The sequence below is a fragment of the Manacus candei genome, unplaced genomic scaffold (genome assembly GCF_025592945.1).
Source record: "Manacus candei isolate 608988 ecotype Guabito, Panama unplaced genomic scaffold, ASM2559294v1 h1tg000053l, whole genome shotgun sequence".
NCBI classification, from domain to species: domain Eukaryota; kingdom Metazoa; phylum Chordata; class Aves; order Passeriformes; family Pipridae; genus Manacus; species Manacus candei.
The window spans coordinates 3049556-3072658 of NW_026138101.1; the positions used below are offsets into that span (position 1 = coordinate 3049556).

Below are 23103 nucleotides of genomic sequence, written 5' to 3' on the forward strand. Positions count from 1 at the left end.
ATCTCTGCAGGGAGCAGGAATGGGAGCAGGCAGGATTTACATTTCATGGCTTTTAAAGAATCTGAAGTACGGTCAGCGGCGTTTGCCGAGGCTGAGTTTCACAAGTCTATGTGGATGTACCTCGGAATGTGTGTATGATTAACTTAAAGCCCTTTTCTGTAAGAAAGCAGGCAGATTCACTTTCCAGAGGCTGAACCCTGCTTCTCCAATTTTGAGACGAAAGTTCTTGCCAAGGCCTTGGCAGCGGACTGTCGCTGTTAAAGGGGCTGGGGATGGGATCAGGGTATTTGTTGGTATCAGCTTCTGAAGCTGAGGTGTCTCCACTGCAGACAGCCCCTGCTCTCTCAAGCACATAAAGCTGTGACAGTACATCATCGGTGATGATAAAAACGAGCCCGAAAGTGAACCAAACAAGACCTAGTATTTATTTCTCTCCCCCCCACCCCAATCCTCCTCCCGACTTAACTGCTTCCAAATTCCCTGATGGAAGCATTTTAATATGTAGGAAGAGCTGCTGGAGCCTGCAGTGCGATTCAGTGTTCTGTGGTGTGGGATGAACAGATTTTCCTTTCCGTAGGGTTTCCTCCTGCAAAGTCATTGTAGAAGAGGGAATACTGTAAGATTAAATCTGTTTAAAATACTATATTCATGTCACACCAGATACAGTCTCCAGACTGTGCACAGTCTTTCAGCTTCCTTTATTGTGAAATCCTTTTAAAATAGCACAGTTTAGAGTAGAAAACTTATTGAAGTATAACTGTCTTACACCAACTCTGTCAGATAAAATGAAGGAAAGTGATCAGACTTCTTAAATGAATAAATCTGCTTAGTGTCTCTGGCTGCCTTCACACTCTCTTACTGTCTTTGACTGCTTCCTTATTAATAAATTGATAGTTAAATAAAGCTGCTAAATGAATCAATGCACCTTGCCAGTGGAAAAAAGTTGGTGCTTCCTCTTCCAGCTCTGCTGTGCTGTGTCTGAATGGCTGTGGGTTTAGGGCCAGGATGGTCACAGCAAAGACTAAAAGCAGGTTGACCACATCGCTTTCTGGATGCTCCTCAGGTGTGAGGCTGGAGTACCTGTTCCTCTCGGCCCCGTGCATTAATAACAGGATGAATTAACCGATTGGCATGAAAGGAGAGGTCGTCCTGAGGAAAATGACACCAAAGGTCCACGGGAGTCATTTGCTTTTAGAGATCCCGGGCCAGGTGCCAAGTATTGCATTTATGGAAGCACGGTCCCCTTTCTCAAAAAAAAAAAAAAAAAAAGAGAGAGAAGAAAAAGAAGGAAAGAAAAAAAGAAAGAAAGAAAGAAAGAAAGAAAAACAAACAAAAAAGCCCATGCCACTGACTTTTGTTTTCAGAGCTGATCTGGAATCAAAATGCTGGAAAAGCACCTATAGTTCATCTTGCCTGTTTTTTTTATTCAAGTCAATCAGACTTGTGGTCTATTCTTGCTCTGATTATGCTGCACAGTTACAATAAATGGACGAAGCTGAAGCATTCCTGCAGGCAGTTTATAGAAAATATATGTATATGCCTGTGTATGCACACTCAGGGAGAGAAAGTTGACTGTAAGGGACACAACCAAATATCCATATTTAAGAAATGTGAATTGACTCGCTGACTTATCTCACTTATTGTACAAAGATTCACTCTATGCTGAAATTTTTTTTTAAATTAGATTTTAAATATGTGTTGACAGGATGAATTTGTACAGTGTGAGTAACTGCAGGGAGAAATGACAGCTCTGCTTTTGTTATTAAACTACTGTCTGGAAAATAATGGAGTGTGTACAAAAATTGATTATTATTTTGCCAATTACATTATTGCAGCTAATAATGATCATTAAGAAAGAAATCCAGAAAGCTACATGCTTTTGTGTCTTAGAAGCTGATATTCACTGGTGAGCCAGAAATACATGTTTTTAAGGTAATTTGTCAGTAAGAATCTCCTGTTATTAATGTGAAGTAAATACTAGATGTGTGAGCTAGAAATGTTTCACTTCAAACTGTGTTCATTTCTTCTGCACTCAGAGTTAATAAACAGTGCAAGAGACTTTCTAAATTTAATTTAGATTTGCATATAAAAGGTCCTATTCTGTACCATAGTGGCACAAAAGACAGGCTTTGCAATGTTAAATATTCCTTTTAATAACGGTTTATTTTAATGTATTTACTAAATTAGGTACCCGAGAGAATCATCTACAACGGTGATGTGAAAATCCCTGTCACCTGAGGTCAAAAAAAAAAAAAAAGGTATGTTTTCATTTTCATTAGCAATTTGACATATTTCAGCAGGGGTGGTGATTTTGCTGCTTTGTTTTCTGCTGCTGAGATGGTGCTTTTTGCTCCAGCCCCAGGGAGCCGGTGACAGGCTGTGGTGCAGTTTTCCTGGGCTTTTGGGTGAGACTGACTTTCAGGTGCCTACGAGAAACCGTTTGCAATGATGGGGCTTTGTACTTTTGTCAGCCAGGCAGCTCTCCCGTGTCCCACAACTCATATATAATCCTTTGCAAATGTTTTCTTTCTTTTTCTTCAAATGCTAGCGTTCAGACATCAGCTACGGGGATTAAGGATGGGTCTTCTGAAGATCTCCCTCAGATCTCGATGAAAATCATGAGTCTGTGTTAGACAACTTCAGTACTTACAAATTACAATAGAGTTTAATTCACAGCACTGCTTTCCTCTGGAAATTCATGTTCATTCAGTCTGTCAACATTGACTGAAAAATATGCCGCTAATGAAAATGTGGGAATTAAAACTTTCAATCCCTTCCCCTGCTGGAGTCAAAGAGGCACTTTATTTTTTTTTTTTTTTTTGCATGGAATCTGATTTTTATTGACCTTGACTATAAAAATACTAAGTGGGTTAAATGAGCACCAAGGTTGCAATGACAGATTCCTGTGTAAATTTTTTTTATGAAACCTCCTATTTTAGTTAAGAACACAGGCTGCCGTGCAGCCTGCCGAGCTTTGATCAATGGTTAAGTGCTATTAGAAAACAGCTGAATTTTATTAACTCATGGAATCAGGCTTTGTCTAAGTAATAGATTTATTTTTTTTTATTTTTAAAAGAAATGTAAATAATAAAATAATAGATTTATTTTCTATTCTTAAAAATAAATTTAAATAATAGATTTATTATTTAAAATTTAAATGCAGACAGGGAAGATGTAATTGGTGCTCTAAACTTTAAAATAAATAGCACTGAGAGGATTTTTTCGTGGTGTATGGGCTGCAGGAATAAGTTTCTCAAGGAGCACCAGAAGAGCTTCATTTTGAGCCTGATGCTCCTCTCACTTCCTCAAGGAACACCCTGGGTAGGGTTTTGTCTTAATTGCATGTTTTTTTCTGTATTTCACAATTGTAAATGAGAGGGAAACCAGATCATTTGTGGGGGGGTTTTTTTGTGAAAACTTAAAGTGCAATATGCTTTTTTGCAAGGACAGAACCAAGTCACGATTCAGCTCAAGTAAATACATGAAGCGTGTATTTTCCTTGCAAAGGTGCAGCACATATTCTGTCACCTTGCTCCTAGAGTAACATTTCTAATTTCAATAATCCCATAGGAAAACATTCGTGTTTCCTGCAATTTATATATATATGACTAATAGATTTATATAAATCAGTGATACATATTCTTCTTATCAATATAATAAAGAAGAAAAGCTTGTGAACACTTGTGATCTCAGGACTTGCTTAGCCTGCTGTTCTCCAGGACAATTCCTTGAACCTTCCTCCATTATTTTGTGGTTATGTTTTCACATATTATAGAAAAAAAAATCCAAGCCAACCAGCAGCAAAATCCATTACTTTTAAGCAAATAGCTCTTGAGTCTCGGAAGAGTTAACAAACTTTTATGGCAAGGTTCAGACAGTTCTGACCCCTATGGTAATATTTCATCTAAGGTTACTGTTGGGAGAGAAATCAAATTTCAGCTGTGAACATGATTGACAGGTGAAAGCAAGAGAGAGAAAGACATCTGGTCAGATGGGGAATTTGGGAAGGAGAAGGACAATTCAGGGAAGTGTCTCTGCAATATTAGGAATAATAAGCTTAGATATGAAAACTCCGATCCTCCACGCTGTCTGGAGGTGCACTCACTTGATATTCACGGAGGCATTTTGGTTGGGGGGGAATTTAAGACTGTACATTTGTAGCAGTGGCCAGCAGTTTCCATGATCTAACTTTCTAACTTGGCTTCTTTGAAGGAGTTGTGTTATTTCTGGCATACTTTTAGCATTTCAAGGCAATTCGTTTTGTGAGTGTGACTGGAATGTTTGGTGGTTGCTGGTTAAGAGGTTCTCACCGTAAGGTCTCTGGCAGGTCAGGTGGCAGCAGGGTTGGTGGAGGTCAGGTGGTGGTGTCATGTCATGTTCTCCAGCCTGGTGGGATCACTGGGAGTTTTCAGAGTAAGCACTGCAGGACAAAGATTGTGTTTATGAAATGCTCTGTTACACCAGCAACAAAATTCGTTGCTACCCCATAAAGTACCACAAAGGGGACATTATGGTATTTTACAAAGCAACTGTTATTTTCCAAAGGCCTTTTCCAACCCCTAACAGCATCTGTACCCCATAATACACATGTAACCCCATGTGTATTTTATTGTGCTTCAGTGTACTTTGTTGGTGCAGAAGACCTTTTCCATCCTCCAACATCATGAAACCAACAGGAACAAAACATCCCTCTATTTCCTGATCAGCATGATGATGTTGGAAAGTAGAATTTTCTTCTGACTTAAAAAACTGTAGCCAGGCTTTCTCTTAAAAAGGGCAAGAAAAAAAATCTGTTGTTTTTTATCACTGTGTGTAACACTTAATGTTTCAGTTTTCAAAGAGGCTCTGAAGGACTTTTTTAGAGCTCCAAGGGCAGGATGTGGCAATGGTGGACCCTGGGATCTAAACTGCATCCTGCCTACATCCCAGGTGAGAGGAGAGGTCCTGGGTGGGCTCCTGGCCCCACTGCAGGCTTTGGTAAAATCCCCCTTGAATTCCTGGGTTCCACACTTCCACCACGATGGGAATGTCTACAGCCTTTTCATACTAATGAAAAGCAAAATCTGAACTCATACTGCAGTATCTGAGCTGTGAATTCCCTGGATGGATGTTCTTATTTGGGAGTAAGTGTGGATTTCCCCCCTCACCAACACAGCTAAGCTGCTTTCAAAATAAAACAAATTAACCAGGAAAATCCGCTCTTATTCTAGAGTAGGAGTGTCCACCCAGGGAATGGATAGCACTGTGGTATAGTTTACTCCCTCATTTCCCCATATGCATAAGATCTAAACTAAGGGGAGAATAAGGAGCAGTAAGGAACAGAAATGTATTTTCTGTTCCTTTTCCAGTTTGCCTCTAAGACCTTTCACACAGGGGAAATCACGGCGCTCTGAAAGTATACATTTACTTACTTTACACTGCTATTCCTGCGTTCTCATATGCATTTTTAAAAGAGATTTTTGTTTTGTGCAAGACCTTTTTCATCCTCGTGCTGTTCATGTGTATTTTTGATGTGCACTGGAGTCCGTGTGTTGTCCATCACATCATTTCATCTTTCATGGCCATGGCCTGCAATGTCAAACCACCCAACTTCACTGTAAACTAGACCTTGTCACCTAAGTTTTATTCTTAGACCATACATCTGATAAAATTGAAAATTAAAGCTAGGAACTGTAAAACCAATCAAATTTCTTTATGCATGAGTGAGTTATTTTTAACTTTCCGTTGTTGAATTTACACTCCCTGTAAAATGTCTGTATTTTCCAAGGCTGATATCAAGATAACTTCCATGAAATATTATTGGCAAACTTCCCACAGCAGTCAATGGGAGCCTTGTATGTATTTTTCAAGCAGATGTGCTGTATTAAGCCTAAATGAGAATCTTTTTTATCAAATGGGATGCAATATGTTATTCTTAAATAAAAAATTCATATTAACCTCTCTCTCTCCCTTTCCTCTCCCCAAACATATTTTGTACAATATACAGGTCATTTCACATAGGTAAAAAAAATTTCTAAAGTGTTTATAAAAAGCACAACTTTACTATGGATAAAACTCCTTTCTAGCTCATTTCTGTGAATCTGAAGTAAGAAAACTTCTTGAGTTTTTATGAGCAAAGAGAAAGTATATGCTGGATGTGACAGCTTTTGCTCCCCTAAAATTCCCAGCAAAGTCAATTTAATAGTTTTCCCTGTGTTTAGAGTAAGCTCTAAAATATTTTCTAATGGTGAAGCTCTTGCTGTTGTTTAGTTCTGATAAAGGATTCTAAGTTAAGTGCTAAAAAAAAAAAAAAAGTAGTATTTTTAACATCTCTTCTGGGTTTTCTAATTTGTGCCACTTACCAAATGATTCACACTGTACCAAAATACAGGAGATTGATGAGACAGGACAAGTACTGATTTAACATCCCACATATAAAATTACTTCTCAGGCTTCCACATATAGTCCCAATGTTTGGAGAGTGAAGAAAGCAGGAGCTGGGAGTCATGGTCTGACTCACTTGTGAGACTTTGACCCAGTTATTTGATTCTAGATTCAGCAAAATACTGAAGCACTTTAAACTTGTTATCTGAGGTTTCTTCTAAAGGTCTGTTACCGTTGATCTCTTTATATCTCAGTTTACACAGTTATAAACATAGATAATTAGCTCTTACCTTCTAGGCTTTTGTGGGAGTTAAAAAATAGCTGTAATGTTCCTTGAAGCCCTTTAATGAAAGCTTGTTTATTGAAGTGCTTGTCATGTACCTTACTTTGTATCCTGGGATGAGAAATCATTCGTGTTGCCCAAGTCCCACGCACCATTTCTATGGGGATGGGAATTTAGTCTCCAGAGTGAAACAGGCCAGGAGGACAAAGATCAGGTGCTTTGGGAGCTGGTAATTTTCTGAATTACACATAACCTAACTTTACCATGATTTTGAATGTGTCACAGTGTAGGCAAAATCACGGCTCAGTTATGTGCCCCCTTTCTCTCTTAAAGACAATATATCTTTAATACCTATACATTCACACACATATGTGGAATAGCTCCTGTGCACCTGCAAGACATGTAGAGGTCACACTGTCCTTGTAATTCCTCCCCTTCCTGCCATTACCTTTATTTCCCAAGGTTCCAGCCGTTATCATTCAGCAGTTGTGCAGCTTTTCTTTTCTTCCATCCCCAAATTATTATTGTTTCCCTCCTACCTTCTACCCCTCCCGATCTGTAATGGAGTCCTCAGCTGTAAATTTGCTAACCGTAAAGATTTTTGCTTGAAATGTTTTGAAAATGCCGTGAGAAAAAAAAAAAAAAAAGAAAAAGAAAGAAAGCAAGCCCATGAACAACACGCTGTGCCCTGCTCCAGCACTGCACTTCCACGGCAAAGATAATAAAGATATTAGCACTCGTATAATTTCAGATAGGAAATGAAACCAGACATGAAAGAAACACTAGCTCCAGCTGTTGAGTGGGAATCAAACTAGCTATGGGAATTACAGGTATTGTCACCGGAGACAGCCTGACTTCTGAGAAATGACCTCAGGTGTAGGAGCTTGCTGTGGCCCCTTGCAGATATTAACACCTAATTAACAATCTGCGAGAGCATCCTACATCTTAATCACCAGTGAGGTGAGAATGACAATCACAAGGAGGAGAAGGGAAATGGTAATTTTTCCTCTGCACGCATCATCTAATAACCATGGTTATTCAGATGCAGCTAAATGCGATTTCCTTTTAGTCATTTCTGTCTATTGGAAGGCACAGTAAGTTCATTTGCTAGCAGGTAGGCAGCGGAGGTGAGAATTGAATTGATCTGAGATACTCTGAAAAATTGACCCTGAGGTCATTCCTAGTTTAAATTGGGAAGTAAGGCTGAGCTCATGTCTTCCCTTTCTTCTCTCGCCTCTCCCTACTCCCCCCTCTTTTTGTGTTTCCAGGCATATTAGTCTGCACCGCGTAATTATTTAAACATACTCTGATGGTGGGGAACCTTGTTCCCTCAAAGTTAATCAAAATAAAGAGCGCTTTTGTTAGCGGTGATAGGTAATTAAGCCGCGGCCCCGCGTCGAGCAGGGGCATTGTGCTGGGTTATTGACGGCAGGGTCGGGCTCCCCGGCCCTTCTGCGGGCAGCCCAGCCCGGATTCAGGCGCGGGCTAATTTAAGGAAAGGGGGTGTGAAGGCGTATGAGTGCTTAACGGGGCCAGGCTATAAAGGAGCGGGGTGCACAGCAGCGCATCCGGAGTCTCCCGGAGGAAGAACTGTTTCCCTGGGGAGAGGTACGTGTTTTAAAGAGGTGAAAATCAGAGGTGGCCTGCCCGACTTCCCCTGCCCGCCTGCAGTTTTCTGGCTGTGGTTTTAGCCAGCAACAGCTGTAAGTGTTGATGGGAGCAACCCACTAACCCCATTTCAGCTCCAGCACAGATACTTAGGGCCAAAGTCTGCTTCCTATTACTGTGTAAATGCTCAGGAGCATGGGGGAGCTAATAGAGAGGTTCTGGACTTAGACCCATGCCAAAAGGCTGGTGCTAGTAAAAAGCAAGCAAGAAAGTAAAACAAAGGCAGGATTTGCTTGGTTCCACCAAAGCCAAGGCAGGAGTAGCCTCCCTGGGATCTGTGGTGATGCTCCAGCTTGCCTCTGTATCACTTGGGCAGGATCTGATGGAGTTTTAATGTGATACCTTTTAATGGATGCTTTTATGTGTGCTTCCAAACAGCTTCCACTTTCAAACGGCTTTACAAGAGACTTAAAATGAGAGGCAGACAGGGAATGAGGGATAGGTACATAAGTACATCTTGTAGTCCTCATTCTGCAGTGGCTCTACCCACAGCACTTCCTTGCTCTGCTCAGGAACAATCTCTTTCCATATTGCTTGGACCCAAATTATATTCTGAGAAGGAAGGAATGGCAAAGTGGAGACAACATTATATTAACCACTCAGCTTCCATGGAAAGTCACATCATTTTCTTTCCCAAGACAAGAGATAATCTCTGTGTTTTCTGTTGTGCTCACTTCTTTGACTCCTTTAGCTTTGTTTTCCTGTGTTGGCCTTGCACTAAAAAATATAACTTGACATCTTGTGTCTTCTCAGCTAAAAAGGTATCAGTTCCTGGACTTAATGTCAGCTGTACCCAGATCAAAGGCAAGAAACATAAAAGTTGACATATATTATTTATTTCATGGTTTACATCAATGATGCTTCTCTCTACCCTTTTTTGTTATTATTGCTGATGTTTTGCCCATAATGTTGCACTCGCTTCTCAGACGTGTTTGTCCCCTACAGACAAATATTCATATTAATGTAATCCATCAGCAGCTAACAAATGCCAGCTCACTTCGGCATTTTCCGCACATCCAAAAATCCCATTGTGTTTGCAGGACTAGGGTGTGAGAAGAATGCAGGATCGGGCCCAGGGGTGGAATTTCGGAGCTGGAGACTTTCTCCCTCATCCCCAGCAGTGCCCGGGGCTGGCTGGAGCAGCAGCCTGGGGCGCTGGCGCAGGGAGTGGGAGACACTGCATTCCCTCCCTGCATTGTGAGCTGCTGCAGAGGCGAGACAAATGCCAGGCTTTGAGGGGAGCAAAAGCTCAAAATAGACTTTTTTTTTTTATTTAAGTTGTTTGGGTTTCCCCACCACCACCACCTTTCCCCATCTTTCTTCCCCGCCTTTGGAGTTCTGAGTGAGTAGTACAGGGTCTGTCTTATAAATGTGTCCAGAAAATCATCTGAGATCGGTCAGAAATACTGCTCCAGCCTGTGCTTCCCTCTGACTGCTCCACTTAGTGTAAAACTTTCCTTTTTTCCCCTCTTTGTCAACAACTGTGGCAGGTTCCACTTCCTGAGTTATAGAATCATCTGAAATGCTGAGTCTGATCTTGCCCCCTACCCTCCCACGAGCTATTTTTTTTCTGCAATGAAAATAATAATGCTTGAGAACCATCCTTGGGATTATTTTTTTTGTTTTGTTTTGTTTTCTTTTGTTTAGTTTGGTTTTATTTTAAAGCTTGCTGACAATTGTCAAATGTTCATTCCAGCAAAGAAGTCCTCAGAGGGTACAGCCCTGCTGCACAGCCGGGCAGGAGTAATTTGCAGTGCTCCTTGGAGCTCAGCTATTCAGCCAATGTGTGTCACTTTACTATTTCTTTAAAATTTAATTGGGATCAGGCAATCAAGTGTCTCCAAATTTTTTTTTGCCTCTTCAGGCTGCAATAAAGCCACTTATAATTTATAATCAAAGTTTGGTATCGTTAAACTAAACTGTAAAACCTACTTCAGGGCTTCAGTCGTAAAATAAGTATACGATAAATATTGCAGTGGGGCTTGAGCAGCACAGCTAACAACAGCACAGTGAATGCATGTACACACACACACACACGTATTTCACACTTGGGTTTTTTTTTTATTTTGACTTTGTGTGCATATGTTTAGTTCCAGAGGTAAAAAAAGATCGAAATAATAGATAACCGGCACGTATTCTTTCTTGGAAAAATTGAAGCTAAGATGGATTTATAGCCCTACTGGTTTATTTAAATGCAAAATGAAGTGTTAATTCATTAAAGTCATTTATGCATCAACATTATTTTTATGTCCTTATTTATATTTTCCTGTAATGTGGAGCAATGTAATATTCATCCTGGGTTTTTCTGTCTGTTGACTGTACTGCTCCTTTGCTTAGATTTTTTTTCTAACAAGGCAGCTCATTTAGAAAGAAATGTTTATGTGAAGTGCTTGTCAGTTGGCATTTTTACTGGTGTGCTAACCCAAAGGTAAAATATAAAGGCACGTCTTTTCCTTGCTGGCTTGTTGCTACTAGAAGGGTTCCTCCCTTGTTAGCTTGATAAATAATTTTACTAGCGGGAATCTGCTGAATTTTTATGCTTGCTGTCTATTTTCTGCTTGCTGCAAATAAATTCCAGCACTCAGAGGGCACTAAAACTCCAAACACATGGTATTTTCCCATTTTGTTGCTGGTTGCCTAAAATATTTATTTCATCTTGTGTTTTTAATTAAATCTTTTTTTTAAAAAAAGAGAAGGAAAAAATACCTAATGTCTTACAGTTATTTCCAAATGAAGGTTTAAGTCCAGATTGTACCTAATATGAAGTCTTGGATTTAAATAAAACATTATCACAGGTAAACTAAATGGGTAGTGTTAAATCAGTCATCACTCCAACTACCTAATGGTTTTCAGATTGAGTGCAAGGTTTATTTATTGATATATTATCCCTTTAAGCATTTCTTACAATTTATTATGTACTTTTAGGTTTCCCAGTTTGCAATCAAAAAAACTAATCTAATTTGCGAAATAAATTCTCTAGTTTGGCAAGAGAAAGCATCAAAAAGGTTTAGATTATGGGTTGTCATGGCATATATGGCAGAAAAAAGTTTCCAAGAAAATAGACTGGGAAGGCTGAAGTGGAAGAGGCACTGGTTCACTTTTTTCACTTTTTTTAAACTTTTTTTTTTTTTTAAGCTTTATGCATTTTGAAATTTTAATTTAATTCAAGAAAGCAAGAGCCAAACCCAAAAATCTCTGCTTCCTCCCCCATAGCAAACTCTGCCTGTCAGAGGGTGGTTGTCACTGTTGCACATCTGGAGACTCACTGCTCCTTGGCAGCACATCCCCACTCAGTGTCCCATGTGCCTGATTTTGGAGGGCTTTGCAGCCCTGCATGGATTTGGGAGCTGGTTTGTGCAAGGCTTCTCCTTCACCAGTGCTGGTGTTTAGATCTGCCTGGGGTCAGGTCCTCTTGCAGTGCTCGTGGGTGCTGGTGTCACAGGGACAGATTATTTTGCTTCCAACAGGATCCCTCCCCGTGGCTTCTGTTGAGCAGTTCCACATCTTTCCAGAGTCACAGGGATGCAGCCAGCAGCTCTTTCTTACACATCTGCACAGTTCAGGGGGTGAGCAGTTAAAGGATCTGGATGCAGGCTGGTCACACTGCTGTCCTGTCCTACACCCACCCCATCTCCACCCACAGAAGCCTGGCTGGTGCAGGGGAGCTCTGTTTGGGCTTTCCCTCAAACAGCAGAAACCCTTGAAGATGCCAGGCAAATCCATGGGAAATTTTAGAATTATTTGTGTATTTTTAGCACAATTGATCTCAAAGAAACTTTGGCCCAAATTCTTGGATTCTCACACCAACCATCCTCCCATTGGTTTGCTTATTTCCATAGGAATTAGGGGATGGATCGGAATAGTGTAACCCCTGCAGTCATCAGCCTTTTCATTTGCAGGACTACGTTCCAAATCAAGTAATTAACTGGTGGGAAAAACTGATGGAGCAACCATGAATAGATAAGGGAAAAGCTTGCACAGTGGGGAAAATTACCCTTGAGGGCTCGGCTGTATAAAATTATAAGTGAAATAGGGTTACAAGATGCCTCAGGAGGTGATGTAATCCATCCCTGTGCCATGAGGCAGGGTCAGGCAGTCTTACATTATCCATGACAGGTATTTGCATAACCTGTCGTTGAAGCCCCCCACGGAGAGTGTGACACCTCTGTGGAGCCTCCCTGGCAGACCTTGTCCACTGTCCCTTCCTAAAAGCATTTCTCCTTGTCTGACCTGCAGCACAAGTCCCTCATGTCCCAGTCACCTCAGATGCCAAGGACAGCCCATTCCTTTCCTCTTTGCACTGACCCTTTGCATATTTGAAGGCTGTTGTTATGGCTTCCAGCAGCCTCCCTTTCTCTAGACTAAACAGCTCCACGTTTTTCAGTCTTTTCTTCTTCGTGGGTTATGGTCGTGATGTTGTTATTTAATATCTTGTCTGAAGAGTCCACATACAGTAAACTTGCTGGAATTCAATTTACCTGTGTTGAAAAGGACTGTGAGGATGCTGCCTGGAGGCTTTACAGCATCTGAAAGGGGGATAATTTAATTCTTACTCTGATATTGTCCTTTTAGGGATGGAGGGTAGGCAGCATTTCTTTACCTGGGAGCATTAACTCCAGCATCCCCATGAATTTACCCTGTTAACAGTAATATTGTAGTGCAACATACAGCCAGAGCTTAGTGACAGGCTCTAGGAAGCATGTTTTGCCATTTTATAATTTTATATATAAAAGTGAGAACAGGAGATAGGATGCAGCCTCTGTGGATGCAGGTAACACTTTGGGGTTTGCCTTCAAGGTGCTCCATGCAGAATTTGTCCCAAAGGTTTCCTGAGTTTCAGCAGCAGCTGAGCAGCTATAGCCGTCTGCACATCACCTTTCCCTCTGCTGGTGTTGCTGCTCATCTCTAGTTTGGTTAGACCCAGCTTTTCCTTTGTGACAGAAGGAAGTTTTCCACAAAATGCTGCTGATGCAGGTGAACCAAAGAGGGTTTTTCAGCCATCTGCATAGACCTGGACTTTGCTCTTGGCCCGAAGGTGCTTTTTTAAAAGTTGGAAAATACTTAAGGGCTCTTTTAATGAAGATTCTCTTTGTGCCTTGAAAAAAATTGAGGGGAAACAGAGCCTGCTAATTCTGCTTTTCTCATTGTTTTCCAGTGTCTTGCCTGGGAGGTGGGGAGATGTCCTGGAGCAAACCAAAAGTATTTACTTGCCAGTAAACATTCCCGAGGGACTTTTCTTCTCAGATATGCTGGTACAAATTGCCCCACAGTGAGATTAATCTGCAGGGCAGAATACCAGGGAGGATCTCCTGGAGGTGGATTTAAGTTTTGCAGGATTTTGGCTTCCTAACTGGAGTCTTAACCAAACCCTGCCTTGAAAGGTGCCAACAGATGTAGTGGCACGTGCTGCCACTTCACTCGTACAGACCAGGCACCAGTTCTGGAGATCAGATGTGACAGATTTTACTAATAATGAATGAAGTTTATCCCTGTCTTTTTCTTCTTCTGAGGTTCCACCTCTGCTTTGCATTGTATTCATCCCCTTTCTTATAAAACCATTTTGGACAACTGTATGCCCCTAGTGGTCCATCTCATCAGCTTAAAAAGTTGTTTCAACTAAGGGTGTAAGTTTGCTGTACACAATGAAAGCATATGCAAAATCAGGAAAAAGCAGCAATCAAGTCAAGTAGATATTTTACCCAAAGTATTTCCTAGCTCTAAAGGAAGATTTTTTGAGAAATATTCACAGAGTTCTGTTATGTAAAAAGCAAAACAAGAGTGACTTTTCTGAGCCATTGGCTCAAATCATAGATGTAGCAGCAGAAGTGAAAATATGTGCTTTCTTCTTTAAAGAATGGAGTTGAGGACCAGTTCTTACCATGGGAAGGAAGAGAGGGGAAAATGTATTGTCTTCCTTTCAGTACTACATTTTTCTTTGCAAAGTGATTAATGCATTGCAATAGCGAATTTATTGTATAGCCTGATTACTACGGCATAATAAATCTAAACAACTGTGACTGTCATGGTGATAAGGCTGGCATGATTATATCTCTCTTAAAAAAGGTTTATAAGTTAAGCTTAACTTCTAGCTTTCTGTATTTCTGGGATAAAATTTATTTTGGCCATTACAGCTCTATCTGTTTGAAACTGCACCAAAAGGAAATAAGTTGTTCAAAAGGATGGTATATTATAGGGAGAGTTTTAACTTCACTCAATTTGCAAAAGAAAGTGAACATCAGCATTAAAATGGAAATGGAGTTCAAGAGAAAATAATAACTCAGTTGTTTAAAAAAAGTTGTAGCATTGAAAAGGGACTTTTCAAGTATCAAGGATGGACAACCCAATTAAATTAACTGCATTATAGTCACAGCCATTAACACCTCGGGCTCAGCTTTTCTCAGCCTACTGAAGTTTGCTGAGGACTTGTCTATGCCTGGGTGAGAGACTTCCAGGGAGCTGCAGGAAGAAGAGCTTGTGACTAATTAGAGCCATTTTCTCTGAATTGCAGGGAAATTGGTACTCCAGTGTAAGTGCTGTGGCTGTGCTGAACCAGGGCCTGAGCAAGTGCTGGGTTTGGGAAGGACCTCTTGGCCAAATGGCCACTTCCCATGCTTCTCCCATCAGTGATAACATACCAGTGCAGGGCAACATCAGGGTGTCTTAGTACCAGGGGAGCTCCCACATCCTGGGTTTTCTACTCCTGGCTCTGCTTATCTTTCCCTCTCCTAAAGCTCCTGCCCACCACATCTCACAGCCTCTTCTTCAGAGCAGCACCAGCTGCTTTGACAGAAGCAGAGAGCACTCAGTGCATCTTTCTATGCCTTGGTCCATCATTGCTTTGTCTTGTTCCAGGTCTTTGCACAAAATTTGGGACCAAGGCAGAGAGTGTGGCAAATTTAGCTGGCAGAAAACTCAGCTGTCATCCAAGCTGAGTAACAGCTGTAAGTCGTGAACTGCAAATTGCTTCCAAGTAGGTGCAGCTGAAATTTCTTGCATAGTTGTATGAATTTTGTAGTATGAAGACAGACTGGGAAAAGATCATGAGCCAGTACAGCCTTCAGCTAAGGCCTGTTGTAGCCAAAATCCTGTGAACAACATATTTGGATCAGGAGCTACAGAGTAAATTTTCCTTTTGTAGTAAGGACATATGAAAGTAATAAAGGTGACAGTCTCTTCTCCAGCCTCTGAAAACTCTCTATTATCTCTTTGTGAAGGGGATGTCTTCATTTCCCATCTGTGAAGACCTTCTGCCTCACAGGCTATCTGCTTCTGTTGGTGTATTCATGGCTGTGGTGGGAAGTGAACCCCTGTGCTGGTTGTGAGGTGGTTGAAAGACCCTTCCCAGTACCCAGGAGACACCATGCCCATTTGCAGTCATCAGTGGTGTTTGATTTGGACTGGCAATGCTGGAGTTTGGGTCTGGGAAGCTGAATTTAGCCTCTCAAAAACACCAAGGCTTGCAACCAGGGCTGGCACAAGCTGGTAGTTTATATTAAAAAAGTTGAGTGTCTGCCTGATTTTAAGTCCCTGGACTCCTGGCATTTTTTCCTTCTTTCACTTTTCCTCAAGTTACGTTGTAGATTATCTCAAAGCCAGTAGAGTTCAAAAGGTCTCTATTTAGATATGAATTACTTCATTCAGGAAGAAAAAAAAAAGGAAGTTACTTGGTACAATCTGGTACAATCAAGTATCATGAAGGGGGAAAAAAAACCCTAAAGCTTTTGCACAGGCTTTCAAGGGCTCAAAGGCTTCTTTTTTTCCCTGGGTATGTTGAACATCTTGAAAATAAACCAGCGTGTTTCAAAAGAGAAGATAGATGTGTCTGTTCAAATAGGCATTGCATTTGGAATTGGTGCCTCTGGTTGTTAAACAGAATCCTTGTTTAACATCCTCATTAAGAACTGTGACTTGCCACCAGTTTTATGAAGATCAAGTCATTTACTTTTAAAGTAAATTAAAGCAAATTTCTCTGTGGTGACAAGTCAATAAAACAATGGAAGGCTCAAGTTTTTCAATCACCCAACATCTGTTCCTTGTTTTCCTCTAGATGTAGATGCCCTGTGTGCAGCAATAGGTGAACAGAGTGAGAGCCAACAGCTGTAATGTTGGGGGTTTTGGTTTTTTTCTTTTTTTTTTTTTTTTTTGTTGATGTTGTGGGAGTTTTGTTTGTTTGTTTGTTAGTTTATTTGCTTTTTTCAAGTAACATTGTGAGCCCTGTCCATTTTTGGAAAGGGTAATCCTGTAGTTTCCCGTGGCAGCATGTTCAGAGTTCCATTGACACGTGAGTGGTGACAGTCGATGGCTCTGATGCCGTTTCATCGCTGGAAGCACAGTGGGCTGTTGCAGAGCGGTGTGAGTGGTGGGCCCCTTCTCAGAAGCCCAGTCAGCAAAAAATGAGATCCCTGTCTTTTGCCCGAGCCACCCACACCCCGAGCAGACACCTCTGAAGCAGAGGGTACTCGGATGCTCTCTGAGCCGCGGTGGGAACTGGGTTGTGTAAAACCTCACTGAAACCACTTCCACGTCGTACCCACACGCAACCTGTTTGTCTTGAAACATTGTCTCGGGGGGGAAACCAGCAGATGAAAACCAAGGTATTGGACCCATTTTGTATTTCAACAAGTGCAGGATGCAAACTGCACCGTGTTTGTTTTTAAGTGTTCTGGGGGATTTGGCATTTGGTGGTGTGAGAACCGGCTCCCTGCTGTGTGAAGTGTTCGCATGTGGATTTGCGCTGCGTGGGAAACGCTGGCAGAGTGGAAAAGGGAGGGGAAGCTCTGCTGGGAAAGTGAGAGGGGGCTGGATATTATTCACTTGGGGCACAAGTCTTTTCCCAATTCCTCTTAAGAGGGCAGTTTGTCTTGGACAGCGTAGCATTGACTTTTGGAGTGGTTGAGGAGGACAGGAAGTCATTACTGGATGCATAGGAAAATCAGAGAGCTCAGATCATTTTAGACATATAAAAAAGGGCTAGTGAAAGTCCAGAGGCCTTTACTGCTCAAACTATCCCACCTTTTGAAATCTGCCTGCTCTCACACACATGGTTGTGGACCCCATCTTCTGAGGTATAGGTGCATCTTTTATCTCACGGTGTCTTCTGAGTCCTCAGGTGGAAAACCTTTGTCAGGAGTGGTCTGACCTCACTCAGACCTTCATAGGGCCAGGAAATAGGCTGCTCTACTTTATGGGAAATGAATAAATAGGTCTGACCAAATTCAAGGTGTGGGGAGCAGGTAACTTCTCCTTTGATAATTTTTCTAGAAAAGGGCTGAGAAATTCTTTACATGCTTCTGTGATGGTTAACTAGATTTTAATAAACAGAAGCACATAGATTTATTGAGAAGTTCTGAAATCTCTGTTTTGTCCAAAGGCGAAGCAATGTAATTGTATCACCATATTTAAAGAAACCAAAAAAACCCCCAGAAAGTACTGAAATACAAAACCCTATGAGTTTTTTTATGATAAAAGAAATAGTAGCATTTAGGCCATCCCAAGATTTTTTTGGAAATTGCTGCCTATTTGTAGCTTAATAACTGAATGGGATGGTATAATTCAAAATAGCTTTCTCTGCTTGTCCACATCAAGTGGTGCTGCACTCAGTCAGTGGAGGAAGCAGATGAGTCAACCAGCCAAAATGCAGCTTTCTGGGGTATGTTGGTCATGAGCTGTTATGCAGAAATAAGGTGATAGTATCTGGATGTAGGGGTTCCTGCTAAATCCCTCTTTTCTGTATTTTCAGTGGGCTTTGGATAGATCTGTGATCATCAGGCTTGGAGTCATAGTATCTGGGAGATGTATATCCAAAGGCAATTCACAGATGCATCTTCGTAGGAAAAATGTTTCCTGGGAGCACTGACCCCCAGTGATCAGCAGCCAGTGCAGAGGGAGCCCACTGTGGGAAGGGTCAGGGACCACTACAGGAACAGCCACACTGCTCCCAACGGGGCCATCCTGGCAGCTTCTTGCACCAGGGCCCTGGCAGCACTGAGGCAGGATCTTTTTAAGGAAGCTCATTTAAAACTGAAAGCCTGTATTTTATTTTTTAAGTGGTTTTATTTTATAACTGTCCCAGCGGTTTTTAGATGTCAGGGAGAAACCAAAGGGATCAGGCCATCCAGAGCCAACTTCCTTCCTTGTGTTGATGATTAATAGAGACAAGCTGCCAAGTGCAGCATAGATTGACTTTAATTGGGAGCTCTGTCTTCCAGCTAAGGCCAGGAGCCCCGATTGTTTCTGCCATGAAATGTCCTGTGAGAAGTCTCTTGTCAGAAAGGAGATCTCCCTACATCATAACAGCAAGGTGTTGTAGCAACAACTGCCAGTTTTGTACTCCTTACTGTCAATTTTATTATTACTATTATATTTATTTTACAGGGCCAGAGGTAGGGACATACATCCTTGACTTTGACCCTGGCATCTCCAGCTCATATTCCTGCACAGTCCTTACTTTTGGTTCTGTAGATTGAGTGAAACTGTGTAAAGACCTCAGAGCCAGCTGTGCCCACTTCACACTGCTCCTTCCATTTCTCCTTTCAGGATCAGATCAAACCGTCTCTAAACCCACCACTTTGGTGGTGGTCATCCTGAGCTTTTACTAAAAACATAGAAAAGGTGTCTTAAAGTACAAATAAATCTTCCACAAAGGCAACCTTGTTTTGTAAGTGGTGCATGAGGAGCACTATTGATTTCTGTCTGGTTCAGTGGGAGTGTTGGTGCTCAGCTCCTGCTGGGAGGTGCTCATCCTTGGGCAGGATGGGACCATTCATGGGGGCTAATCCCAAAATCCATTCATGTAACTGTTTGAATTCCCAGGTTGTAGAGTTTATCTAGAGATCTGCTCAGAGGTGAGTGTGAAATAATAATGCTTTGCACTTCCTGGGTACCTTTCATCTTTCCAAATATTTATTAATAAGCCCTCAAAACACCCCTGTGAGGCAGATAAGAGATGGACGGATGTGGCTCCTTTCACGCACCAGTGGAACCCAGCAGCAGTCTGGCTGTATAAAACAATGCTGCCCGCAGTTTGGGGCAGATTGGGAAGTAGATAACAAACCTATATCTTGTTGAGAGTGCAGAGAGAATTTAGCTAGGCAGAATTTAATTACCTGTGCTGGAGCTTGGTCAGTAAGTCGAGGCTCATCTCCCTCCTTGCCTTGCTTTCACCGTGGAGTCTGTCACTCCATCAGGTTCTCATCCTGTTCAAAGGCTGCTCTTGCAACTTGTTCTGGCTTGAGTGGGTGCAGAACTGCGACCAGGTAACCCTTCCTGGAACCCTGTGCCTGTCTTGTTTCCCCAGAGATTTGCCCCTGTGTCTTTTTTCCGTGACAAAGTTTCTACGTTGAGATTCCCTCACTGGTGTCCCCAGGGCACTCAGAGCTGCACAGCATGAATTCCCTTTTGTTTGCCTTTGCAGCTTGTAACTCTAGAGCATAAAAATGTTGAAGCTAAAACTCAATTTTTTCCTATTTTGTCTTAATGCTTTTTATTAAATCTCCAGACTCTCTTTAAAGCTTCATAGAGAGCAATTTATTGTAAAGCTACACTTTCTGTATTTTATGTCCACTGTAATTGCTTGTTTCATCTAATTCAGATTATACTGGCATATAAGAAAGACTATCCCAAGATAGGAAGAGATGAATTATTAATCAAGAAAGTTTTGGAATTAAGATTTTAAATGCACATACCAGATATATGTGTGATATTTAGAAAGAGATCTGAAAGGACTTTTGCAATGTGCTTTAATCAAATTTTGAAAAGAAAATGACCAATACATCAAATGTTGAAAAGGAATTGACCAATAAGTCAAATTTGGAAATGGAAGTGATGGATAAATCAGGTCTAAAAAAGCAAACAACCAATATGTCAAGTGCACAATGTGTTTAATAAAGTAGGGAATTGCTTGTATGGGACTGAATGTGTGTGCTACAATCATGCAATTAAATACTTGAAATCCTTCAGCAGCAAATTATATGTGCAGGTGTGCACACACGTGCCTCTATGTACATGCACAAAATAAACACGTGCATTTCCTTGCAGTGCTTTGAGCCACACTAACAGCACATGGTATTTACTGAAGTCTCCTTGGTGTACCCAGGATTTCAGTTTGAAATGTCTCCATTTCAATATCCTCTTATTACTGGACCTGAAAAGCTTATGTTTCCAGCTCTTTTAAAAACAGTAATTGTTAGTATAGCCTAGATTTTAAAAATGATGGGACATGTCTTGTTCTGAAAGCTTTATGCTTCTCTTTTCTGATTCTAATTGTACACTAGCAGCAACACAAACTCCTTTGGCTAATTCAAAGGATTTTGATAGACAGCTTGGGCCCAAAGCATATTTTCAAGATCAAGACTATAAAAATCTCACTATGGAAAAATCATCATTTGCCTCACTGACTTTGATTTACATCTATGTTACAGAGCCATGAAATTTAAAATAAGATGATCTAAATTGTCCTATAATAATGTGGGCATGAACGTATACTCCTGGTGGCAGAGTTTCCCTGTCACTATACCAAATGAAATCTAGTTTTTAGTGCCAATCAGTTAGGCATCATTAACCCTTTAAGAATGTTATTAGCATTCTCACAAAGCTTTTCATCATGTAACAAATGTTTTCAGACTAAACTTGTTGAGGTCAAAGAATCCAAGCCAGAAAGATTTAGGACTTTTTTGTCCTCTGCAATATTATGTGTACACTCTCCATCACACCAAATATAAATTATTAGCAGTGGTTTTTAAAAGCTTGCAAAAATGTAGTATTTGAGTTAAGAAGCAGTCCTTCATAAGCTGTCCCCATGTGCTCCTCCCCCTCATCCCTTTCTTGCTGTATAGTAGAAAAATTGCTCTGTACATGCATCCTCCAGGATCCAGGAATGAAAATTGCTTTGCATTTGCTATTACATTATGGTGCTCTCCATTCTGGTTTTTTTTTTTTTTTCTTTTCTCTTCTCAGCTCATGTTGTTCTTTTTGCAATAAGTGTATGTTTGAATTGAATTGAAGAGCAGCATATTAAAGAACTGGTTTTCATAGCTGTTTATGTCCTTTCATCCAAAGAAGTGTGAGAAAAGCAATCAAGGTTTCAGATTGACATGCTAAAGCAAGAACTATCAGAAAAAGCATCTTGCCGTTGGAGTGTGGAATATTTGCATACCTAGGGTGTTTGTATTAGTTCAGACCAAGCCAAGGTATTTTTAGAACCAGCTTCAGCCTGTGGTCAGGTCTATAATGAACAACTGATTTAGTTTCAGGTACAGTAATTATTAATCTGTTCCCCCCAACTTTATGCCTCTGAGTGTGTCAAAATGTAGCATCTATAACCCTGACTCAGTGTATTATTCAGACTTTCCATCACTCTGTTTTTCAGCAGATGGCATCTAGGTGACTTGCAGTCTTATGAGTGGGATTGATGATGTGAAATAGAGAAGCTTAAAAAGTAATTGCAGAGACAGGAGGAAAAATTAGAAATTAATATCACTGTAGGAAATGGAAGCAGCCTCACATGGAAGTGAAATTCTCAATTGGTAGCTTTTACGTCAAAAGTGGTGTTTGATTTGTATTTATTGCAGTATAAATAAAGTGATGTAGGCAGTAGTATTGTATTCAGTAATTTCTCTTGTGGGCATTTGGGATGAAATTCCCGTGGAAGACAAGTGAGAAAGAAGCTGTATGACTAGTTACTCCTGTGCTCACAGAGAGCACTGCATCTTTCAGCTGGGATTTTGGGAAAGATGCTGCTTGTGCAGTTCAAGTAGAACATCCTGTGGTTTTTGGCCCTAAATAGCTCACGTTAACGTTCTGCTGATGAATTCATGTAGCCCGTGGAACAACCTGAATTACTCACTGAGACACTCAATGTGAATGTGTGTGAATTCAGGCTGGGTAAACAGTCAGTTTTAAGGGAAGGATGAGAACTTAGAAAATCAAGAGTAAAATTTACATGACTGGCTGAAAGATATGTCCAAATGCTATTGATGATTTTAAGCAGTATTTATAATGCATTAACAGAGTAGCAATAATACAGAGGTTAATTTTCTGTGTGAAAGGGGCAGTAGCAGTGGCAGCATGAGGGATCAGCACCTCAGGCTACATCATCTCCACTGCTGAATATCAGTGGAAACAAGTCAGGTTTTGGTTAGGACATAGTTTAGAGCACCACTTTCCTTCTCTGAGGTGCCTGTTTGGTATGAATCCTACATCAGGGGTGAATAGAGATTCATAACCAACTCCAGGTAATCTTTGCTTGGAGTCCTACTTAAATTCCCATGGGAATACATTAATCTGGGCTTACTGGATCTGTGTTGGCACTGTGGTACAGTTATGATTTTGAAAGAAAGTATGGATATGATGGATTATTTGTCCTTTCTAGTGCTAGCTTTGCTGGTTTTTTGGACCAAAATTGCCATGTAATTAAAAAATTAATTTGGTCCCCAGCTTCTATGATTTGAGTAAGACTCAGCTTTATGTAAGTATAGACTTATCACTTTAATGAATCAAGATCTAAATTCACATCTTTGTAAGACTTAAGCTCAAGAATGAAGAGGTTATTTGTCTGTCCTGGTGGAATCCTTTTTGGCATAACACATTTGACAGCTATATGTAAATTTGCAGTGGTGTACGAAATACTTTTCCCCATCACATACTGTCTTTGTCACTCTCTTGTCTTAACCTTTATCTCAGTAGAAAAGAATACTTAGAAAAGCACACTTAAAAATGTGCACTAAAATCTTACTGCTTGAAAACACAGAAATTGTTTTAACTAAACCTTTTTTAGGCTTAAAGAACTTCAA

General features: G+C 40.8%; 1 protein-coding gene across 8 annotated transcripts in view; it reads left to right on the top strand.

The window, feature by feature from the left end:
* MAF (MAF bZIP transcription factor) overlaps positions 1-23103 on the top strand; it is a 186831-nt gene that overhangs the window by 10058 nt on the left and 153670 nt on the right. For 3 of the 8 annotated variants that reach the window (XR_007906945.1, XR_007906944.1, XM_051801789.1), the window contains exon 2: positions 2188-7340. Coding sequence is in view for 6 of the 8 variants with exons in the window: in XM_051801789.1 (XP_051657749.1) it covers positions 2188-2221 (34 nt within the window). In the remaining 2 variants the exon portion in view is untranslated. Of the gene's footprint in view, positions 1-2187; positions 7341-9354; positions 11252-23103 lie in introns of those variants that run through there. The other 5 variants (XM_051801791.1, XM_051801790.1, XM_051801793.1 and 2 more) reach the window with 3 other exon arrangements.